Source organism: Equus asinus, chromosome 15 (assembly GCF_041296235.1).
Source record: "Equus asinus isolate D_3611 breed Donkey chromosome 15, EquAss-T2T_v2, whole genome shotgun sequence".
In the NCBI taxonomy this organism is placed as follows: Eukaryota; Metazoa; Chordata; class Mammalia; order Perissodactyla; family Equidae; genus Equus; species Equus asinus.
Window position 1 is genome coordinate 14569035 of NC_091804.1, and position 20812 is coordinate 14589846.

The 20812-nt window shown below is 44.9% G+C and overlaps 1 protein-coding gene across 2 annotated transcripts; it reads right to left on the minus strand.

The window, feature by feature from the left end:
• Positions 1-3606: 3606 nt before the first annotated feature.
• LAMP5 (lysosomal associated membrane protein family member 5) lies at positions 3607-19636 on the minus strand. 2 transcript variants are annotated; one of them, XM_014828760.2, is made up of 6 exons: positions 19257-19636; positions 18543-18715; positions 18035-18166; positions 17805-17910; positions 16182-16370; positions 3607-4466 (listed from the first exon to the last, which is right to left on the minus strand). In XM_014828760.2, the coding sequence occupies exons 1-6, from the start codon at positions 19318-19320 to the stop codon at positions 4288-4290; spliced, it is 843 nt and encodes a 280-aa protein (XP_014684246.1). In that variant the 5' UTR covers positions 19321-19636; the 3' UTR covers positions 3607-4287. The 2 variants fall into 2 exon arrangements, with proteins under 2 accessions (XP_014684246.1, XP_070341668.1); XM_070485567.1 differs by having other exon boundaries at positions 19193-19320.
• Positions 19637-20812: the final 1176 nt, after the last annotated feature.

Sequence of the window (20812 nt, forward strand, 5' to 3'; positions counted from 1 at the left end):
TGACAGCTGAAGTAGCCATTAGCCCTGGAGTTCTTAGCCTAATTTTGTACCCTGGACCTTCTTGGCTGCCTGAAGCCCATGGGCTCCTCAGAAAAACGCTTTTAAATGCATGAAGTAAAATACTAGGCTTACAAAGAAAACCAATTAAAGCATAATTATCAAAATATTTTTAACTTTGTGGTTATAATGCATTAAATACCAAGATCTTGTGATGGGTCTGATAACTACCATAATTTCAAAATAATGAGTATAAATGATTTTTTGAGATATCGCCAACAGTATAATGTGATGTTTGCTACGGATGACAACTACACAGGTCTGTTTATACCACAGTGGTTTGGTGCCTATGTTCATAGTGGAAGGAAATGCCACCTCTCATTTGAGGTTAGTAAAAACTAAAGCCGTAATTTTTTCCCATCCAAATTCATGGACTCTGACAGTCTCCCCCACCCCTCTAAATTGAGACCCCCTGAGTAGTTTACTGGGCTGGTGGTGGGGGGGAGTCCCTTCACAGAAGCGTACTCCAATTTCAAAATAAACTGACACGGAAAACCGTGGCTGTTGGGTTAAAATCCCCTGCATCCCTTTGGATCTTTCGTGAACTTTTACGGCAGGTAAAATTGGAATATACACGTGTTAAGGATTGCGCTAGAAAAATGGATCATTAATGTTGGCTTTTATGGAGCATTTCCTGTGTGCCAGGCATTGTGCCAGGGACTTAAATATACTGTCATGAATCTTCAAATAACTTTGCAGGATGGGGGTGTGAGCTCCACTTTCAGATGAGAAAATGAGCACAGAGAAGCCCAATAATTTGGCTAATGTCGCAGGTAGGCTGGTAGTACAGACTTTTTAACCAGAAGTTTGCATCCTGCTGCATCAAAATTGTCTGGGGAGCGTATTAAACCTACAGATTCTAGGTCTCACCAGAGAGATTCTCTATCATTCTGGGAGGATACCCCAGAAGTCACATTTTTCAATGGCCCCCTGGGATGATTCGGATGCAGGCTGCTTGCAAACTGCACTTTGAGACACGCTAATTTAGAGCTGTGTCTGCCTGGCTCGGGTCTCTTGGGTATTTGTTCCAGGGAAGTGTTTGTGCCCAATGCCTGTTGGGACTGCTCTCCTGGTAAAACAGCTCTGAGCACACACAGCCTCCACCAGCCCCTGCAGCTCATTCCTACCATCTTTCCTCCCATTTCTCCATTCAGATTTCTCTGGTGTCTCCCACACCCATGCAGCTTTGCCAAGTCTTTGTTAATGGAGAGATTGGACAATTGGCAAGAAGAAAGTGATTATAATTGAGAGGGCTTTCTCAGCTGGAAAACAGTCTTCCATGCCCCCTGAGGCAATCTTGCTGGGAGCTATTTCCTGAGAATGGGGGAACTCTGTAAAGAACCATGCTCAGAATTTAAATCAGATTCACCCTACCCCCCAAAGAAATCTGCATATGGTTCTTCCTGCCTGGCTTTTCGAGGCAGGCAGACCAGCAACCAGACCCAGCATCCTTTTGTGCCCAGAGGCATTTGTGTTTAAAACTCCAGTAAAAAAGAAAAATGACAGTTAAAGGGGTAATTGAGCATCTGTGGTTTGTGTGTTTGTTTTCTCTCCCATCTCTGAACCTGGGAAGCAATGCAGACAGATGAGCCACAGCCTCAGCTTGTTCCTGGTACAGGAGCAGCTGCGAAATGCTGGACAATGGCAATGGCCATGAATGGAGCCCAGGGCTGAGGCCCAGAGCTGAGTCAGTCCCTCTGCACACCTTGCCTTCTGCACTCAGAGACCACTGCCTCTGCCCTGATCAGGAGGCACTGCTTTATTTTGCTTAGTTGATAATGAACATAAACACAGGACTGAGAGAAATAAGGCAAAGTTCAAAGAAATTAGGCTGAGCTTGAGACCTAATTTTAGGACAGCTAGATAAAGATGATGTGATTACAATAATAGTGAAACAATAATAGTCATAGTAATATGGTTTTTTATACATACTGCATATCACAGGTGGAAAAATCACTCTTAATTTAGAGAATTAAGAAATTTGGATTTGGGGCTGGCCTGGTTGCATAGTGGTTAAGTTTGCATGCTCTGCTTCGGTGGCCAGGGTTCGCCAGTTCAGATCCTGGGCACGGACCTACACACCGCTTGTCAAGCCATGCTGTGACGGTATCCCACATAGAAGAAATAGAAGAACTTACAACTAGGGTATACAACTCTGTACTGGGGTTTGGGTAGAAAAAAAGAGGAAGATTGGCAACAGATGTTAGCTCAGGGCCAATCTTGAAAAAAAAAATTGGATTCCAGAAAAATTTAATTAGCTTAGAAACAGGGATGTGGCCATGTGACAACATATTGAAAAGAGCCAGGACACTGTTCTTTTTAGAATGACCTGTGTATGTGTGTTGTTTTCTTGTCGGTCCCCCCCTTGCGGACTCTAAGTTGTCAAATTTACCACTGGATACCCAGCACTGAGCCTGCATTCAGTAGGTGCTCAAAACCTGTTTGTTGAACAAGTGAATGACAATTCCAAAACTAATCACGAGTCCTATGTTTTGTGAATGTAAAATTTTAAAAAAAACCCACAAATTTACTTTTGTGAAAGTAAGTTAAGTAAATATGGGGTTTTCAGAAGTATGGCTCAGAAAGATCTGTAAGGTTTTTCTGAAGAGGTTACAGAAAGCAAGGGTAACTCACTGATTACATCTAAGCGTCCATTTCTCCCCAAATCCTTGGATGGTTCAAAATAAATGTGAAGTTTAAAAAAAAATACATGAGATGCTAAAAAGGAAAGAGTTTGTCAAGTTTGGGGCTTGGGGGTGAGAAGATCACAGATGATAAAAGAGTGGAGTAAACCGTGGGGGGTGTCCACTGGCACAAAGGTATCTTGTTTTCCTTGTGCAACATGCAATTTTCATGAGGAACTGGGGCTTTTCCCTCATTGGTACCGGACAGACACTGAAGAGAGATGATTCAGGGGAAAAGATTGAAGTTGACAGAGCAGCAAAGAAATGAGCACTAGAACAGCAGCTGGCTGGTACTTATCAAGATTTGGGGGATAACAAACTTCTAAGGATGCGCTACTGTCGGCAGTTGAAGACTTGGAGAGATGAACTCATGGGCTGCCTCTCATATGGTGGAGATTATATGGGGGTTGGGGGATTCTAACACCAGAGAAAAGAGTTATCCCTACCCCTACTCAGATCTTCTGAAAAATGGTTGTTTAGAAAGTGAGGGAAATTCAAACTGTGTACATTTCTCTAGGAAGTTTCAGTAAATTACATTTGACTTTGAATAAACTCAGCCTAAGCTGCCATGTTCAGTCCAGCTTTTTAATCCAAAGTGAAATGCTAAACTCAAGACCAAGAAGCATCAGAAGCAATTTTAGACCAATCGTTCAAGAAGTGCCATTATTAAAACTATTTATATTGCCAAAATAAATCCATGTTTTTTCCCCTGGAAAAGCCAACATTCCCATCATTGCTTCCCTGCCCTTCCTTTGCTTTTCCTAGAGCAGAAATGAAAAGCCCATCTTCATTCCCCTCTCTCCTCTTGATGCCAAAGAAACCATTTTAGTTTTGTTTTCTTGTTTCAAGAAAGCAACCAAACGTTAGACAGTACTGTGGTTTAATTCATTTTGAAAAACAAACTCACGTGATTGATTCTTCAGGTCCCCTTACTTGAACCTGACACACTATGAAGTCCAAACAACTCTGCATAGTTACATTACACGGGTTCTTGTGCTGCAAAGTCACTGGGTGCAGGTAGCAGTGAAACATTCCCAAGACAATCACTAGACATGCAAAATGCCAGCCAGAAGCATGGACCACTTTCAGGGGTCTTGCTGCAGGGAGCATGAGGCTGTATTTTTTGTGCACTGACAGCTGCATAGGGTAGGCCAGCTGTGTTCAAGGGAGCAAAGAACCCCCTCCCCATTCCTCTGAACCTCAAGGGGTGTCTTCCCAAAAGAAGCGTCTTTTCCAATCTTTAAACTTCAGAGTGTTGCTCCTTGGAGAGTCAAAGTCAAGCCACCGTGAGCATGAAAGCTGGCTGTCCCCTCCCTCCCCATTCCCCAGCATGGAGAGAACAACTGTCATTCACCCCATGAATCCAAAAGAATCCCCCCATCCCTGGGTTTAAGCATGGATGCAGGCCAAGCAAGCCTTAGATACCCAGGACTGTTGGATTGTAGCTATGTTGGCGTACCCCATGTACAAGGTGGAAAAGTGCTTTTGTTTCTCTACCTGATCCAGCTGGGGAAGGGGGGTTTGGGGGCTGCCTGCCTAATGGCCCTTAGCCCATGTGCTTATATTCGGATCGGTCCCTAGGGATCTGCACCTGGTTGGCAGTCATTTTATGGTGGATGTGGTAAATCGCCAGTGTAACCACAATGACGAGGCCCAAGATGAGCCCCAAAATCAGGGGCAAGGTTTCCTCCAACTGCTCCCGCTCGTCCACTGGGCATTTATGCTCTGAAATGGGAAAGAAGAAGAAAAGCAGTGAGCTCCTGTCAAAATATTCTAAACCATAAGTCTTCCTATCAAAACTAAAAGGGAGATGGAGACAAAAAGATTTCTCAAGGAAGCTTTGGGGAGACATTTTGGTTTTCAGAAATGATAATTCCCCAACCAACCCTAAGGCTGAACCTCTTAAAATTTCTGCATAATGTGAAATAAAAATACATCAATGAAACAGGGCAACAGTTAGTTATCAGATTCCTGGTGGATGTCAACAAAACATCCAGATGATTTATTTAAATTTTCAGAGTTTTGGCGTTAGACACAACCACTACCATTTTTTTATCGTTAGTTTCATTTTTTAACTTTTTATTGAAGAAGAATGTCCACATACAGAATTGCACACAAATATACAGCTTTCAAAAAGAGTGAAAATACCAAGAGTCAGCAATGATACAGAACAATTAGAACTCTCATACATCATTGGTGGGAAATGATGCAACCACTTTGTAAACGGCTTAGTAGTTTCTAGTAAAATAACACCTAGCTTACAACCCAGCTTTCCATTCTTAGGTATTTCCTTAAGAATAATGAAAACATAGACAGACTTGAATGTAAATGTTCACAGAGGCTTTATTCATAACAGCCTAAAACTGGAAACAACTAAAATGCCCATCAAAATGGAATGGGTAAATAAACTGGTATATTCATACAATGGAATATTAACCAACAAATGAACTATGGCTACAGATAGCAAAATGGATGAATCTCAAAAACATTATGTTGAGTGAAAACTGTCAGACACGAAAGAGTACATATTGTATGAGTCCATTTATATGACATTCAAGGACAGGTAAAACTAAGTCTATGGTGATTGAAATCAGAAAAGTGCTTACATCTGGGGAACAGGACACAAGGGAACTTTCAGGTGTGATGGAAATATTCCATATCTTGATCTAAGTGAGGGTTACATGGTTGCAAGTATAGGTAAAAACACATTGCGCTAAATACTTCAGATTTGTGCATTTTAATATATGTAAGTTAGACCACAACTTTTAAAAAGAAAGTGCAGAGCTTGATGAATTTTCACAAATGGACGCTTCCTATAACCAGTGCCTAGATCAAGAAAGAAAATGTTACCAGCACTTCTAGGTTGATTCCATCTTTACGCTTGTAAAATTTAAGACAGTTTAATTACGATATGTCTCCATTTTTACGTAGAACTGAAAAACAATTTTGGGGAAGCCAGGTGATCAAGTACTTTGTCGAGCTGACCAGAACAGCACTCCTAGAAACCAGGATACCTTTGCTCAGGCTCATTGGCTCCTTGGGAGTAACTAGGGGCCTTTTCACCAAACTTAAGACCCACAACTGAAGAAAACAGGCTTTCGATATCTCTTCATAAGGACCAAGTTGTTGGGGTTTTTTTAGTGTGGAAGAATCGCCCTGAGCTAACATCCATTGCTAATCCTCCTCTTTTTTTGCTCGAGGAAGATTAGCCCTGAGCTAACATCTGTGCCAATCTTCTTCTACTTTGTATGTGAGATGCCTCCACAGCATGGCTGAAGAGTGGAGTGGCTGAAGAGTGACTGGGATCCGAACCTGCCAACCCTAGGCCACCAAAGCGGAGCACGTGAAACTTTAACCACTTGGCCACGGGGCCGGCCCCCCAAGGACCAAGTTTTTAAATCAAGATGACCCAGTAAACATTTATTGAGGACCTACAGTGTGCCAGGCTCCTCCAGAATCCCTGTTGACACAATCCTTCCTCTCACCTCACCTGAGACCAACAGAAAGGAGGATAAGACCTGAGTCCCAGGAGTCTTTTCTCTCTAATAATACAAATCTGGAGAACTGCAGGCAAATATCCAGCTTTTAAAAAGCTGGATACTTAAGGGGCTGGCTCTGTGGCCAAGTGGTTAAGTTTGCGCGCTCCGCTGCAGCAGCCCAGGGTTCGGATCCTGGGCACGGACATGGCACGGCTCATCAGGTCACATTAAGGTGGCGTCCCACATCCCACAACTAGAAGGACCTACAACTAAGATATACAACTATGTATGGGGGGTTTGGGAAGATAAAGCAGAAGAAAAAAAGAAGAAGAAGATTGGCAACAGTTGTTAGCTCAGGTGCCAATCTTTAAAAAAAAAAAAAAAAGCTTGGGGCTGGCCCCGTGGCCGAGTGGTTGGGTTTGCGCGCTCCGCTGCGGGCGGCCCAGTGTTTCGTTGGTTCGAATCCTGGGCGCGGATGTGGCACTGCTCATCAGACCACGCTGAGGCAGCGTCCCACATGCCACAACCAGAAGGACCCACAAAGAAGAATATACAACTATGTACCGGGGGGCTTTGGGGAGAAAAAGGAAGAAAATAAAATCTTTAAAAAAAAAAAAAAAAAAGCTGGATACTTAACACACCTGGTTCCTAAATTAACTTTCAGTTCTAAGCACAAGGACTGTCTCCTTTAATCCCCATAACAACCCCATGAGGTAAATACTATTATTATACCCATTTTACATATACGGTAACTGAGGAAGAAAGAGGCTAAATCATTTTCCCAAGGGCAAATGAAACCCCAATCTGAACACAAAGAGCCTAACTCACCAGCATAGTGAGGCAGCATACAGCAGACATGAGCCAGGGTTAGAGTAGGGTCCAGTCAGTAGCAGATCTGAGCTATTGGGCTTCAAACACTACAGAATCACAGGTGGGCAGGAAGGAGGGTTCTAGGCTCTCCATCTGCATCCAGCTGTGGAGTTACGTGCAGTTTCTGAAAATTCCGTGAGCTGAATACTTATGGCAAAGGGTTATGAGGATGCTTTTGGGGGTGATGGAAATGTTGATTTTCTTGATTGTGCTGATGGCTTCACAGGTGTATTCCTAAGTTGATATTTATCACACTGTACACTGAAATATGTGTAGTTTATTGTATTTCAATTATATCCGAATAAAACTGTTTAAAATAAATAAGTATACATATACACATCCCCCAACTGGAAAAAAAAATTTTTAATAGATTTTTTTTTTTGAGGAAGATTAGCTCTGAGCTAACATCTTCCGCCAATCCTCCTCTTTTTACTGAGGAAGACTGGCCCTGAGCTAACATCTGTTCCCATCTTCCTCTAGTTTATATGTGAGATGCCTGCCACAACATGGCTTGCCAAACGGTGTGTGGGTCCGCACCCCGGATCCGAACCAGTGAACCCTGGGCCACCGAAGCAGAATGTGCGAACTTAACCGCTGTGCCACTGGGCTGGGCCCTAGATAGATTTTTTAAAAAGATATTTTGGCAAAGGTTAGGGAAGTGTTAAGAACGTAGCACTACACTGAGGTGTTCTCACACAATCTGAAGGACTGAAAAAATTCACAGGGGACTTTTCCACTATTTGATTCAATTCTAACGAGTCCCACACTTTAAGTATCAGCCTGTGGTCCAATATCCCCATCTCCCCAGGGAAGAGGTGCACCAGGGGCAGCTCTGGGCCCAGAACTCCATAGCCAGAGGTTTGGTTTTTGCCAGGATACCACATTGCCCCTGAAGAGAACAACAAATAGAAATGGGGTCTCCTGGGGTAGGGATTTTGTTAACAACAAAGATTACTTGTTTTCCTCAACACAACATACTGTTGCCTGCATAATTTTTTTAATTTAATTAATTTTATTGAGGTAACAATGGCTGATAGCATTATTTAAACTTCAGCTTTACATCATTATATTTAGATTTCTGTGTAGACTACATCATGTTCTATGTAATGTTCTGTGTAAAGTCAATATAGATTACAGCATTTGCTTAATTTCCATGTACCAGCTGCAGACTCCTATGTTGATGTTCATAACAAACCCCTTTCATTCACACCTGAGTCTATGGTAATGAGGTGACTTTTGGAAAGCCCCTAAGTCACTAAGGATGGGGGCTAGTTGCTAGGGGAACTAACTATGTGATGAGAGGATTGGAACTTGCAGCCCCATCCCCCAGTTTCCAGGAATGGGAGAAGGGCTGGAGATAGAGCTCAATCCAGTGGCCAGTGATTTCATCAATCATGCCTATGTAATGAAGCCTCCATAAAAACCCAAAGGAATGGGGAGTAGAGAGCTTCCGGTTGGTGAACACACAGAGATTGGGGAGGGTGGCGAGCACGGAGAGGGCATGGAAGCTCGTGCCCTTTCCTCCTACCTTGCCTCATGCATCTCTTCCATTTGGCTGTTCCTGACTTATATACTTTTATAATAAACCAGCAAACCAGTAAGTAAAATCTTTCTCTGAGTTCTGTGAGCCTCCCTAGCAAATTAATAGAATCTGAGGAGGAGGTATGGGAACCTACGATCAATAGCCACAGAGTCAGAAGCACAGGCAACAACCTGGACTTGTGACTGGCATCTGAAGTGGGGAGTCAGGGCAGTCTTGCAGGACTGAGCTCTTAACTTGTGGGATCTGATGATCTCTCGAAGTAGCTAGTGTCAGAATTGAGTTGAATTGTAAGACACTCAACTAGTGTTGTAGAATGGCTCGGTCGTCTGGGAAAAACAGCCACACGTCAGAATTGGTGTCCGAATCATAGTGCTGAAAGTATTATCCTTAAATGGATAATAACTTTAGTGTAGTTATGGGGCATAACATCTCATATCCCATCCTTTAAGGAAGATGAAGGAGAAAAGTGTGGTGTCTTTTAGCCAAAAAAAATAAATTATGGTTAAAATACATTGTGGTTTACTTCTTTAGAAATTGTTTTTTATCGCCTTAGGGAAAAACCTGAACTAAACACACCACAGGAAGGGCTACATAGAAAGGGAGTATTCAACTATGTACTTGCCAAAAATATTCATGGGAAAATGAGGGGATTTCACAAATTATCGTGAAAAATACTGAATTCCCTCTCCTCACCCACCTCCATCCACTAAGTAGTCAAATAAAGAAGAAATCCTGACTCTGCTACTCATCCACCATTCCAAAATCCTCAAAACTCGGTGAGCTAAAAGTACTTTGTGTCACTCATTTGGCAGCAAAACCTGTTTAGAACTAATGTCAGGCCGCTCGTGATTCTCACTTATCCTACTTAGCAAGAAGACTCATGTGTTTCATGGCAGGAAACAGACACATTCATATGTTTGATTACAGGGGCTGCCCTGTTTCTTCTGGGGTCTTAAATAATGCATGGACTATGCACTGTATTGTCTTCCTAACGTCTAAAATATTCTGAATTCCGAAGAATATCTAGCCCCAAGAGTTTCAGATGACAGATTGCGAACCCGTGAAGGAAGGACTTGAATTCCTCTTTCAGGCTTAAGCCAATGTTTTCAAACTCTGCCTCCAACCCACAGGAAAAACAGTGCATTACATTATAACTCAGAACATATATACACACATAACCGAAACCAAAGTTTTACAAAGCAATTATTATCCTTACTTTGTGCATCTAATAACTTATACTCTATTTTCTTCCATGTAAAACAGTACTGGTCATGACCCACTAAAGTACAGGTTGTAATTTTTTTGTGCCAGTATGATGCAACTATGGACCCCTTTTCAAAATAATGCTTATGAATGCATACAAAGAAAATACATAAGATTCCAAAGGAAAAATATTACACTGAAATTCAGCTATGAAAATATTTTTAAATGATTTTTTAAATAATTTTAAATAACAGCAAATTATGTGCTTCTTTTTTAGTTCACATGTATGGCCATGATTGCAAATTAGCGAGAAGCATAATTGTTACTTTACAAGATCTGCACAAACTAATGGGAGATGAGAACATCTATGATTTCTACTGGTCACAAAGTGGGTATCACTAATACTACTGTGGGTGATCACCTTCATTTATAATTGAAGGAAATGTTAAATATTAATTAGAAATTAGTGAAAATAAAGGTATAAATTTTTCCCATTGAAATTTAAAGACCCCCTGAATTCTATCCACAAACCCTATGGACTCCAGGGTTAAAATCCTGTGCAATAAACTGGTAATACAACCCATGGATTATAAAACAAGGAAAACCCTAATCTCTGCCTGGGAAAATAGCATCCCTTGGCTCAGCCCAGACTGCATCTGGCTTTGGATGCTTGGAGACCCCTAACTCCCCGTTTACCCCCACAGGATTTGGGGCCCCACATGCTTCTGCCCTGGCTGGACTCAGGCTTACAGAAAACACAAAACGGAGGCCCAGAGTGGATGGCCTGTGGCTAGAAAAGGCAAAAACCAGCCTAGTCATTGGAAAGAACCAGATGAAGACAGATCAGACAACAGAGGGTTAATCTGTTGCCAGCTGCCAGTTGCCAACTAAGGTCCCCTCAACCATAAACTCAGTGCGCCTACTGAAATCTTGGTTCACCTTAGGTTCTGTTTTCTAAATGTGTGCTTTATTTTGTTTTGTTTGATGATCACCGCATTTCAAATTTGTATTTACTCCTTGAGGCATAGCATCTACAAGAACTCGTCATTGTACCCCAAATGAACAGCACTGAGATGGGCAATGGGCCAATAGGCAAGCTGTCTGCTTTCTCAAGCTCTACCAATGCCAGACTGTTCTGTTCGCGGAGGAGGGCAAGCCTTTTGCTAGCTGACAGGGCAGCTAGAGGGAAGAGCCTGCCCATCTTTCCATATTTTCTCTGGGCTGGCTCTGGACTCCTGTAAACTCAGAAAAATGTAGTTTGTATCTGAGAAGCTGCTAAGATGAGTGGGCTTTGGAGACCTTTGGCTGGAGACAAGCAGATACTCTCACCAAGAGGTAAGCACTAGTAACCACACAACAACAAAAAGATAATAAAAGCAGTTATTGATTGATGATTGATGCCACAGTGCACCAGGAACACGGCTTGTGCAAGAAAGAGTTTTATCAACTCTTTCCCACTAGCCTGTAAGCTCCGCCAGGACAGGGAAGGTTCACATATGCCAGCACCTAGGTGCAGCAGGCACAGACTGTGTCCTACACCCTCAGCATCATGATTCCCACACAGTCCAACGGGTTTGACTACAAGGCAGGTTAGAAGTCCCAGCGTCCACACCCCTCCCCCACCCCAGCAGCCAGCAATGGTGGATGGGAGCTGGCAGGTAAATGCCTCAGGTGGGATAACTCTGCTGTGGGTCCCAGAGGTTCCAGCGGGGTGAGTGCCAGGTGTCCACAGTGGTCACCTGCTCACTAATGCACTTGTACTGGCTGCCTTGCCTTCCTATCTCACTTCCCCACTCCCCTGCCAGTGCTCTCTAGAACTATCTCCTAAATAAATTACTTGCACTTATGTACCTGCATAGGATCTGCTGCTCAGGGAACACAACCTAAAACTCTACGTTCCAGGACAGTAGCAGGAACACAGAATTCTATGACTGGCTAGCTATGTGGCTACACTGGGGTTCCATATTCCAGCCCTCAATGCAGTTCTCAGCAGTGTTAATCCCAGGATTATCTCCCTCTGGATGCTTACCCAGGAGACCTTGAGGAGCAACTACCCTAGGTGACATGTTTCCTGGCTGGGAGGTACCAAGCAGATCACAGATCTACACAATGCTCTGGATCAGCATCAAACCCTTCCTGCATTAGTGGCATGGCAGCCAGCCACAGGGTACTTTACTGGGCGTTGGTGCACAGGAAAAGGTAAAACACATCCATTCCACTAAAACACAAAGCGTTTCTCCCATAGATCTGGGTAAAAGACAGATCAGGTGGCATCTCCCAATTATACTGTTGGGAGGAATAATAAAAAGCTCATGAATTCAGGGTACCTGACAACTTTCCTAAAGGTGCCTCCTGCATCCACGTGTTTATTATAGTTGCTCCGCAGGAGCAGCTGAGGCTCTGAGAGGCCAAGAGCACAGTGTCTGACACCCAAAGACAAGCTCTCCTGCCAATCCTGGCAGCCCCTGGGAGTGCAGCCTTTACCAGTTTCTCCACCACAGATGGGGATCTCAGTACCTTCTTCACATGTTGGTTTGGTTGGTTGGTTTTTCCCCCTCGAGAATTAAAAAGGGAGCAGCCTCTATGTGGTAACTTAAACGCCTGTTAAACCTGAATCTTTAACAAAGGGGAACAGAGGCACCTTTCCTGCTCTATTATGCTTCTTCTGTCACTATGTGTAAAAGTTGCCTTTAATTCAAATAATTAAAATACTCAGGCTGATTTGTTCTCTCCTAGTGATGCATCCCCCATCCCACCACTGCCAGAAATCTCCTGAGGCCCTCCAAGGACACACTACAAGGAATGAATTGTGGAAGGACAAGTTAATCAACCCCAACTGAGACAAAGGGGCGCCGCTGAATGGCAGGGCGGTAGTTGCCATACAAGTTGTGTTTGTTCCAGAAATGAGCCCAAGTGGCCTCTGCAGATTGGCCCCAGGTGGTTTATTTCTTCACTGCAGGCTGAGACCTATTAGCTCAAAAGCCCCCAATGTCAAACTCAAATTTTTACACATCCAGTTATTTAAAAAACAGCCAAAACAAGCACTTTTTTTTTTTTTTTTTGCCATTTACAGGCTGCCTGCTTTGCATACCAAACCTCCCCCAAGAGCGGTTACCCATTGATAAGATGAGGCCGGACCCTCTGCTGCCCCTCAGAGCTCTCTGACCCACAGACTCCTCACCATGCAGCTGAGTGCATCACCTAGACACATAAGCCCCCTCCCTGCCAGGAGGTCCCTTGCCCTCCTCCCCTTCTGGATGGTGGTCCCCAAGGTGCCATAAGCCTCCCTTTGGACAGTCCCATGCTGTGAGGGGCTTCCCTCACCATGCACCCGTGTCCAAGTGCTGCCCAATAAAGCTTGTGTGTTACTGCCTTTCATGGTCATATCTTTTTCCTTGATCAGCTCAAAATTCCTCAAACCCCTACAGAATTTCATGGACCAGCAGGATCACCGGGGAGCTTGCTAGAAATGGAGCATCTTGGGCCCTACTACATCCAGACCTACTGAGCCAGACTCTGCATGTTAACAAGATCACCACATTTGCCCACTTTGCCGCTGATGATTCGTGTGCACATTGCAGTTGGAGAAGGGCTGGGCTCAGAGACTTTCCTTGGGGATCAGTGTAGTAGCTGAGCTCAATGCACAAAGGGATTTGTGTGATGAAGACGTCAGCCCCTGTGAGAGTCCACTAATCCATAGCACTGACCCTTCCTTGCTTTTCTCAGTCTCTTAAGCAGGCAGGTGTGAAACTGCAGACTTCCTTTACAAATCGAAACCCTTACGCTATGGGTCCTGTACACATATGAAACCGCATGTACATGCCCCTGAAGTGGGCGTGCAGATATATGACCAGATGCTGGCCCCCTACCCCGCCCCACGCAGGCATGCTCCACTCACACCCACACAGGCATCAGCAACACATCCAGAGCCTCCTGAGCTTCTATTCTGGGGAATGGGGGCCAAGTGCCAGGTCCCAAAAAGGTACCCCAAAAGAAATCATTCAGATTCCACCAAATCAAATAAAATGATCTCTTACAAAACACAGTATGGGGCAGGTGCTGAGAAGCACAGACAGGAGGAGCCAGGAACAAAGGAACCCCTGCCACACAAAGGCACATCGATCCAGTGAGTGATTCTGAATGAGGCTTGCATCCTCCCATGTGTCAAGCCTTGAGCCCCAGGGCACCATACAGGAGGGAACATCCTAATTATTACCCGGAAAAGCCTGGGTAAGACAAGGGCAATTTGCTTGTGCTTAATATATCTGCATTTGGGAATTTATACGTGCTTACAAACTCTCTAAGCCTACCCAGCAATCGCTCCTATTTAGGATCTGGAAGTGGATAAAAAGTGCTTTCCAAACAAAAGATGTCATGCCATGAACTTTACTGATTTTTAGGAAAGAAACTCTGGTCCCTCGGCAGGACTCATTTACTCTTGTGGTATATACAATTTTAAACACCTATGAGATTTGATTTCTCAGTCTATAAACAATGGTAAGCAACAACTTAGAAATAACCCAGAGAAGGTTAGGTGAGGTTGTGGTAAGGAACTAGTAAAAAGCAGCAAGTACAGCACCAGTCATTCCAAGAAGCACAGAAGTGCCTACGAACTGCTGACCAGCTGAAAACAAAGAGAGATTAGAGGCTATTCAAAGTACCATATAAACTCAAAAGCATCTACGGTAGGGACCTTGGGGACTGATACTACACAATCCAATATTTTAACAATGAATTCCTGGTCATCAATAATCATAAGTACAATTACATTGAATTATATTTAATATTTTCAGGTAAGAAAGACACTGTTACATTTTATAAATACTTCCACAATCAAACAGGTTTTTTTAAATGTTAAAGTCTTGACACTTAGAGTTTAGTTTCAATTCAGTAGAAAATATATTAAAATGGAATAGCCCACCCTTCCACAAGAATAAGTAAGTGTGGCACTGCTTTACTAAACCTATTAAATTCTGATTTGCCTGGCATTGAAGCATCCAGTCCACAGCTTCAGTCTATCAGTTCAGCGGAAGTCAACTGGGCATCTGCTATGTGCCAAGCACTGTATTAGGTGCTAAAAACACAAAGATGAAAAAGAAGCAGGTCCTTCTCTCAAGGCCAGTTGAACTTAGGAATTTTCGAGGGGGAAGGGCAGATTCTCTTCAGCACAGTTTGAGTAGCAGGGGCATTTTATGAAAGCTGGATCCCTTGGGAAATTATTTAATGATCTGTGTGTGACACAGACGGGGATTTCCTAATATCCTGCACATTTGAATAGTTGTATTCACCTGAGGATCCCCAGCCCCAAAGAAGGCATCCTTAAAGCCATCAGAATCTCTCCCCGTTTCTTAACCATAAGGAATAAACAGAATCTCAAACTGTCTTTAAAGACTTCCTCCAGACAAGAAAGAGGAACAAATGAATTGAAGAGTTCACTCACCCTACATTTGCCCAATGTAATTTGTTGTTAGACTTGGAGAAATTGCAGAAATGTGGACTCCTCTCATTTCTACCCCTGCCGGGATGCAGAGAACCAAGAGAATGTGGACCCCCCGAGCCTGCCCAGGTGTATCCTGCCTGATCCCCTTTCAGGGGCTGGCACAGACTGAGAAGAAGATTCCTCTATACGCCAGAGGGAGCAGATTAGGGACCTTTGCCTCCCTGGATCCTTGTGGGTGTCCCTACAAGCAAAGGTGAGTGATGGATGGAAGCAGGTCTGCATGAGTTTCTCACTCTCTGTGACCTGCATGCACGCGCGTACACACACACACACACACACACAGACAAAACACACCTATTGCATTCTAGCCAAACAAAACTTAGACTCACGGTGGTAGATCCTACAGCTGGGAAGTGACTGAGAGAATGTGGAGAAACTGAGGCCCACAGAAGAAAAGGCCATTCTCCAATCCATGGCTCTCTAGGTAACTACTTGAGATTTTTAGCTGCTTTTTCATTGGGAAATTTGCATCAAAATTATATAGATTTTTTCCAAGCTGACTTTCTTACCTCTGTCCCTATCAAGGTTCCTCTTTTGGCAAAGGGAGGGAGGAAGAGAAAGATGAAGAAAGAAAGGAAAGGAGGGAGGGAGTGAGAGAGGGAAAGAGGGAGAGGAAAGGAATGAAGTGAAGGAGGAAAGGAGAGAGGGAAGAAAAAAGAGCCACTGAAGTTGATATGATTCAGTTTACTGCCTTTAGTCTCTGAAAAATATTACAGAAGGAGGCAGTGTCATGTCAGCCTAGAGAATAGGCTGAGACCCTAGCAGGGCCCCTTCCACATCCTTCCTGAGGTCAGCCTTCCCTACCCTCCTCCCCATTTCCTCCTCCCACCACCCCTACAACCTACCTTCACTGAAGACAAAATCAGAGATGATGTCAAAGGGCTGGATGTGGACTGCAGACAGGATCATGGTGACTGTCTTCTGCGGATCGCTGGAGGCTAGTGAAATGGTCTGCTGAGCTTGACACTCATAGGACTTCCCAGCTGGGGTGACCAAGGCAGAGAGGTGATGCGAGTTGGCTGTGTATTTCCTGGCTGCAGAGAAGGCCCAAAGCAATGGTTAGGCCCCTCTTGCTGGCAGAACCCTTCTTGCTCCTAACCTCGTGTGCCAGATAACTGACTCTTGCCTCTTAGCTCCAGACACCCCTCCCATCCTCTGTGCTGCCATGCCATGTTGCCCTGCTGGGGCTGGGGCTGGGGCTGGGGTTGTGCAAATGGCACCAAGTGGTGACAAAGGATAAATACACCCCTTCTTTCACGAGCAGGGGCTCTTAAAGAATTAATCTGCTATTTCTTTTTGGAAGAGGAAAGTGATACCTAAAAACCAAACCCTTTTTACTATATAAAACCAAATGATGGAGATTCCCAAGACACAGAATGGCAACTTGGTTTTCCACATTTCACACTGGCCTGCAAAGATTAAAATGTCTTCTTCAACAAAGCCTTGCTGATGGCTGGTGCCGTGGGCAGACACCCTTGCACACAGAAATACCCTTTGGAGGTCTGCCTTCTTTTTCTTCTTTTCCGGCATATGTTTGTTTGTTTGTGTTTTCTTCTTTTTTTCCTTTTTTTGAGGGGAGGGATCTAATTTAATAGGAGGAAATGCTTGAATATAAGTTTTGATGAAGAGAAAAAGATGCTCTTTTTACTGTGATGATAAAAAAAAAGGGGGGAAGAGAGAGATGACATATGTATTCTCTTAAGTGCTCAATAAAAACCTTTTCTCACCCCAGGCGTCCAGGTGATTGAAGGCTTCATATGAGTAGATTAGACAATTTACTAAATTAATTAATTAAAATGTGGTCTTTGCTGGTGCCTGCAGATGTGAACATTGTCATTTGGGGGATGGATAGAAACACGGTATTTTTGGAGGATGTGGGTGAGTGGTTGGAGAGATGGGCAGGAAAAGCTAATATATTAGGACACGGTTCAGAATCCACTCTGAGGTGGCTGCAGTCGATGACTGAAGAGCTCGGGTGAACCCTGTGCCATGCGCAAAAAGATACCGAAGGCTCTCAAATCCTGACGGAAAAGGCAAGTCACAACGCCCCCTTCAAGTTTTAGCGCATGAGAAGAAAAAGCAGGGGTGCAGAAAAACTAAAAATACAGCTTTGCCCTTCTCGGTGCTCCTTTAAAGAACAAATCATGAGGTCGTCCTGAAACAACTAGGGGAACACAGGTCCTCAGGAGACGTGTCATCCAGGATCGCGCCCTGGGTGATGGGCTGGTCCTTGGGCGCGAGGTTCCTTGCGCATTTTCAATGCCTGAAGTCCTGAGGACCCACGGGAGCTCCCGTTTCCTCTGCTTTGGAGAGCAAGCCCAGGGTGGACTTGGCGTGGGAGCGCAAAACCCGGATTGGTTTCCGCAAAATTTCCTAATTTCCTGAGAAATCCGCCCTCTAGGCCTGTGCTGTGTGCCGTGCCCACGCCTTCCCAGGCCCCCTCCCCAGCCCTGCAGGCCTCTACTCACCAGCGACTGCGTCTTTAAAATGGGTCTTCTCGGAGGAGTCGTAAACAAACTGGACCTTGCTCAGCCGCCACGTCGCCTCCAGTCCCTTGGACGTGTTGTGACTTTCCTGCGGAGCGGGGGAGGCGCGCGTCAACCGCCCCCGCGGCTTCTGGGTGGGGAAACCGAGGGCCGGCCTCTGCCCACATCCACCCGGAGTCTGCGCCCCCTCTGCGCGCCCCGCTCGGCGTTACCTTTACAAACAGCATTTTGAGCGCGTACGCGCGATCCACCCAGAACACCTGCAGCTCCGACTCGTTGAGGCCACAGCGGCCCTTCACCTCAGCTCCCCGGGTTAGTGAGATATCGGCCTGTTCAGTGATCAGCTGGGAACACAGACGCCCCGCACCCCCTCAGCGCGCCCGGACCCAGTCCCGGCTATAAAGGGCGGCGCGTCCAAACTCCGGGTTGCACGCCTGGGCGCTCCTTTGCGCGCGCGCGCTCCCAGCTCCGGAAACATGCGGTTAGATGCTCTACGTGCAGACCCCTCCGTTAGGGAAGCAGAGAGAAGGGGGTTTACTTTCAAAGCAGGCAGGGCGAGCAGAAGGCGTTGCAAGCCAGAACCCCCATGCAGCATTCCGGAGCAGCCTGCAGGGGCGTAGGGGGAAAGGCGGGCGACCCAGGTCTTCATAGGGCCTTGAGGGAGGGTACCCTTCGCCCTTGGAGCCCTAGGAGCAAGCTGGGAGGGAAAAGGTTCCTTACATCGACATAATTGCTGGCCCAAACATCATAAGGGACAATAAATTTGGCTGCAAACTCTGCCATGAGACACGTCGTCCCATTTTCCCGCACCACAAATATATCCTTTTCAGGGTTAGTGGAAAGGCCTGAGAGATTTTCCACTTCTTGTTCTGCCATGATTCGAACCATTGTATCTGCGGGGGGAAAAAAATCCTATCTGTTCCGGGCTCACTGAAGGCCACGCATCTCGGGCACAAGGGTGGAGAGATTGTGGTCTGCGGGCTTTGGGGTGATAAAGTTCCCTGCCAGCTGTTATGCGCTCTGAGAGCCATTTCTCTAACCTAACGCCAACAAATTCAACTCAGTTGCTGTCAATTTATAATAAACATTAAAACAGAAAAAAATTGTAAAGCCTTACTAATTTGTACCCCAATTGTCCTTCTTCTTCTTCTTAGGCTTTTAAACCAAATCTTTCTTGCCAATATTCTGACCCCACGAAGCAGGCCCGTATAGCACTCTGTCTGGGACACGCCACACGGGTGTGTGGCTCTCTAGGGAATTCCCTGCCACTGGTGGGAAGGCCCTCCACAACCCTTTCTCCCTTCCCCCACCCCGAAAAGAAAAAACCCGCGAAACGTAGGGGCCACATTTTGACCTTAAGTACCACTTACTATGCTGATTCTATTGTCTGCAAAGAGTGCACCCTGCCCTCGCGATGGCCGAAACGCTACTCACGGAACAGCATCAGGAGAACCTGAAGTCTATTGACGCTGAGAACGGCTCTTCCTCGGAGATCCATGCTCGCAGTGCAGCGAATGAGTCCAAATGTACTGCTGCAGAGGCCGCCCGAGAGGGAATCCCTCAAAGTCGCCGCTGGAGTGAGCCGGGGTGAGCGAGGGGCGGGCGCACCCAGAGGGAGGAGGGCACCGCGTGTTCTGTGCCTGCTGGCGGGGACTTGGTGTCGGGTGCCGCACCGATCGGTGCAGGCTGAACGCCAGTCAGCTCACTGCGGAGGAATGGACCGCGCCGTGAGGGAGCTGTCCACGACAGCGAGTGCTGAAAGGATTCCGTTTTGTTGTAGGAGTGATAGTGGCTTGGCTTGTGCAGAGGGCCAATGAGATTTGAGGGGGCTAAAAATTCTTCCTAAGTCTGCTTCCTGTGCTGCAATTGCATCCGCAAGGATGATTCTGTCCTGAGAAACTTAATAGCACCCTCAGACTTATTCAATATCCCTACCAGGGACAGTTGTTAGGTGGTGGAGATATCACATCACTGGAGTTCTGGCTTCTGAAAATCTATCTGGTTCCTGAAAGAAAACGGTAGAGCACAAATTGTTGCTGCTTTAAGGGAGGAAGAGTAGGCGGGAATAGAGAAGGAGAATTCTATGGCAACAGTTTCCTGGGTTTGGAGACATCCCCTTCTCTCCCCTGCTCTCAATGAGCTCATGAGTTTAAAGTTAAATTGACGCCTCCTCAAAGGAGGTCCATTAGTCAATGCAGTATACCCATTCGGGTTTATTTTCTGTGAGTTCTTCTCTCTGATTGCATGAGGACTGTAAACTCTGGGGTCATATACTCTCACTCATTATATTGTGTCTACCAAGAGGAATGTAAGTGAACCTGAAGTTTGTGAGGGTTATCTAGGATCTCTTAGGACAGTAATGTTACATAGTTATGTAAACACACACACACACTGATATTACTCTACAGCCTCTAGTGGGACAGAAAAACAAATACTGCTTGGCTAATTCCTATATTTACATTTTTGGTAGCTTGCTTATTTTTTAAAGTTTTTTGCTCCATAAATCAGAATATAGCTCTTTCAGCAATAGGCATGCTGTCCCCACCAATTGTAGTGATGTTCAAATATTTCATTCCTTGGAGGATATTTCATTATGTGAATAATCAGTAATATAATGTCATAAAACAAACAATGTCATATTATGGGCAAGTTGCAAAATATTTTCACGTGCATTGTCAAATTTGATCCTCCCTACAACCTTAGATGGTAGACAAGGGAAGATATACTTTATTGTGGTTGTACAAATCCCAACACTGAAGCTCAGAGAAATTAAATGACCTTCCCAAATATCACATAGGTAGGTAGAATTAAAATAGAAAAATCACATGCTTGGACTTCGTAGGGATCATCTTTATTTTTCCTTATATAATACTTTGACTCCAAAATATATTGTATTTTGATTTCCATAAAAATCTTCATTGAATGACCAAACAAGTGGAAACCTAAAATCTCTATCATTAATTCACATTCCTGAAATGTAAAGAGTGTTG

What these genes read in the sequence shown, in the direction of transcription:
- LAMP5 (XM_014828760.2), bottom strand. Translation starts at nt 19,320, where the DNA reads ATGGATCTCCGAGGAAGAGCCGTTCTCAGCGTCAATAGACTTCAGGTT. An exon ending in GGGCCAGCAATTATGTCGAT is followed by an intron (nt 18,167 to 18,542) that starts GTAAGGAACCTT and finishes CTGTGTTCCCAG; the next exon opens with CTGATCACTGAACAGGCCGA. An exon ending in TTTTAAAGACGCAGTCGCTG is followed by an intron (nt 16,371 to 17,804) that starts GTGAGTAGAGGC and finishes CCTTCTCTGCAG; the next exon opens with CCAGGAAATACACAGCCAAC.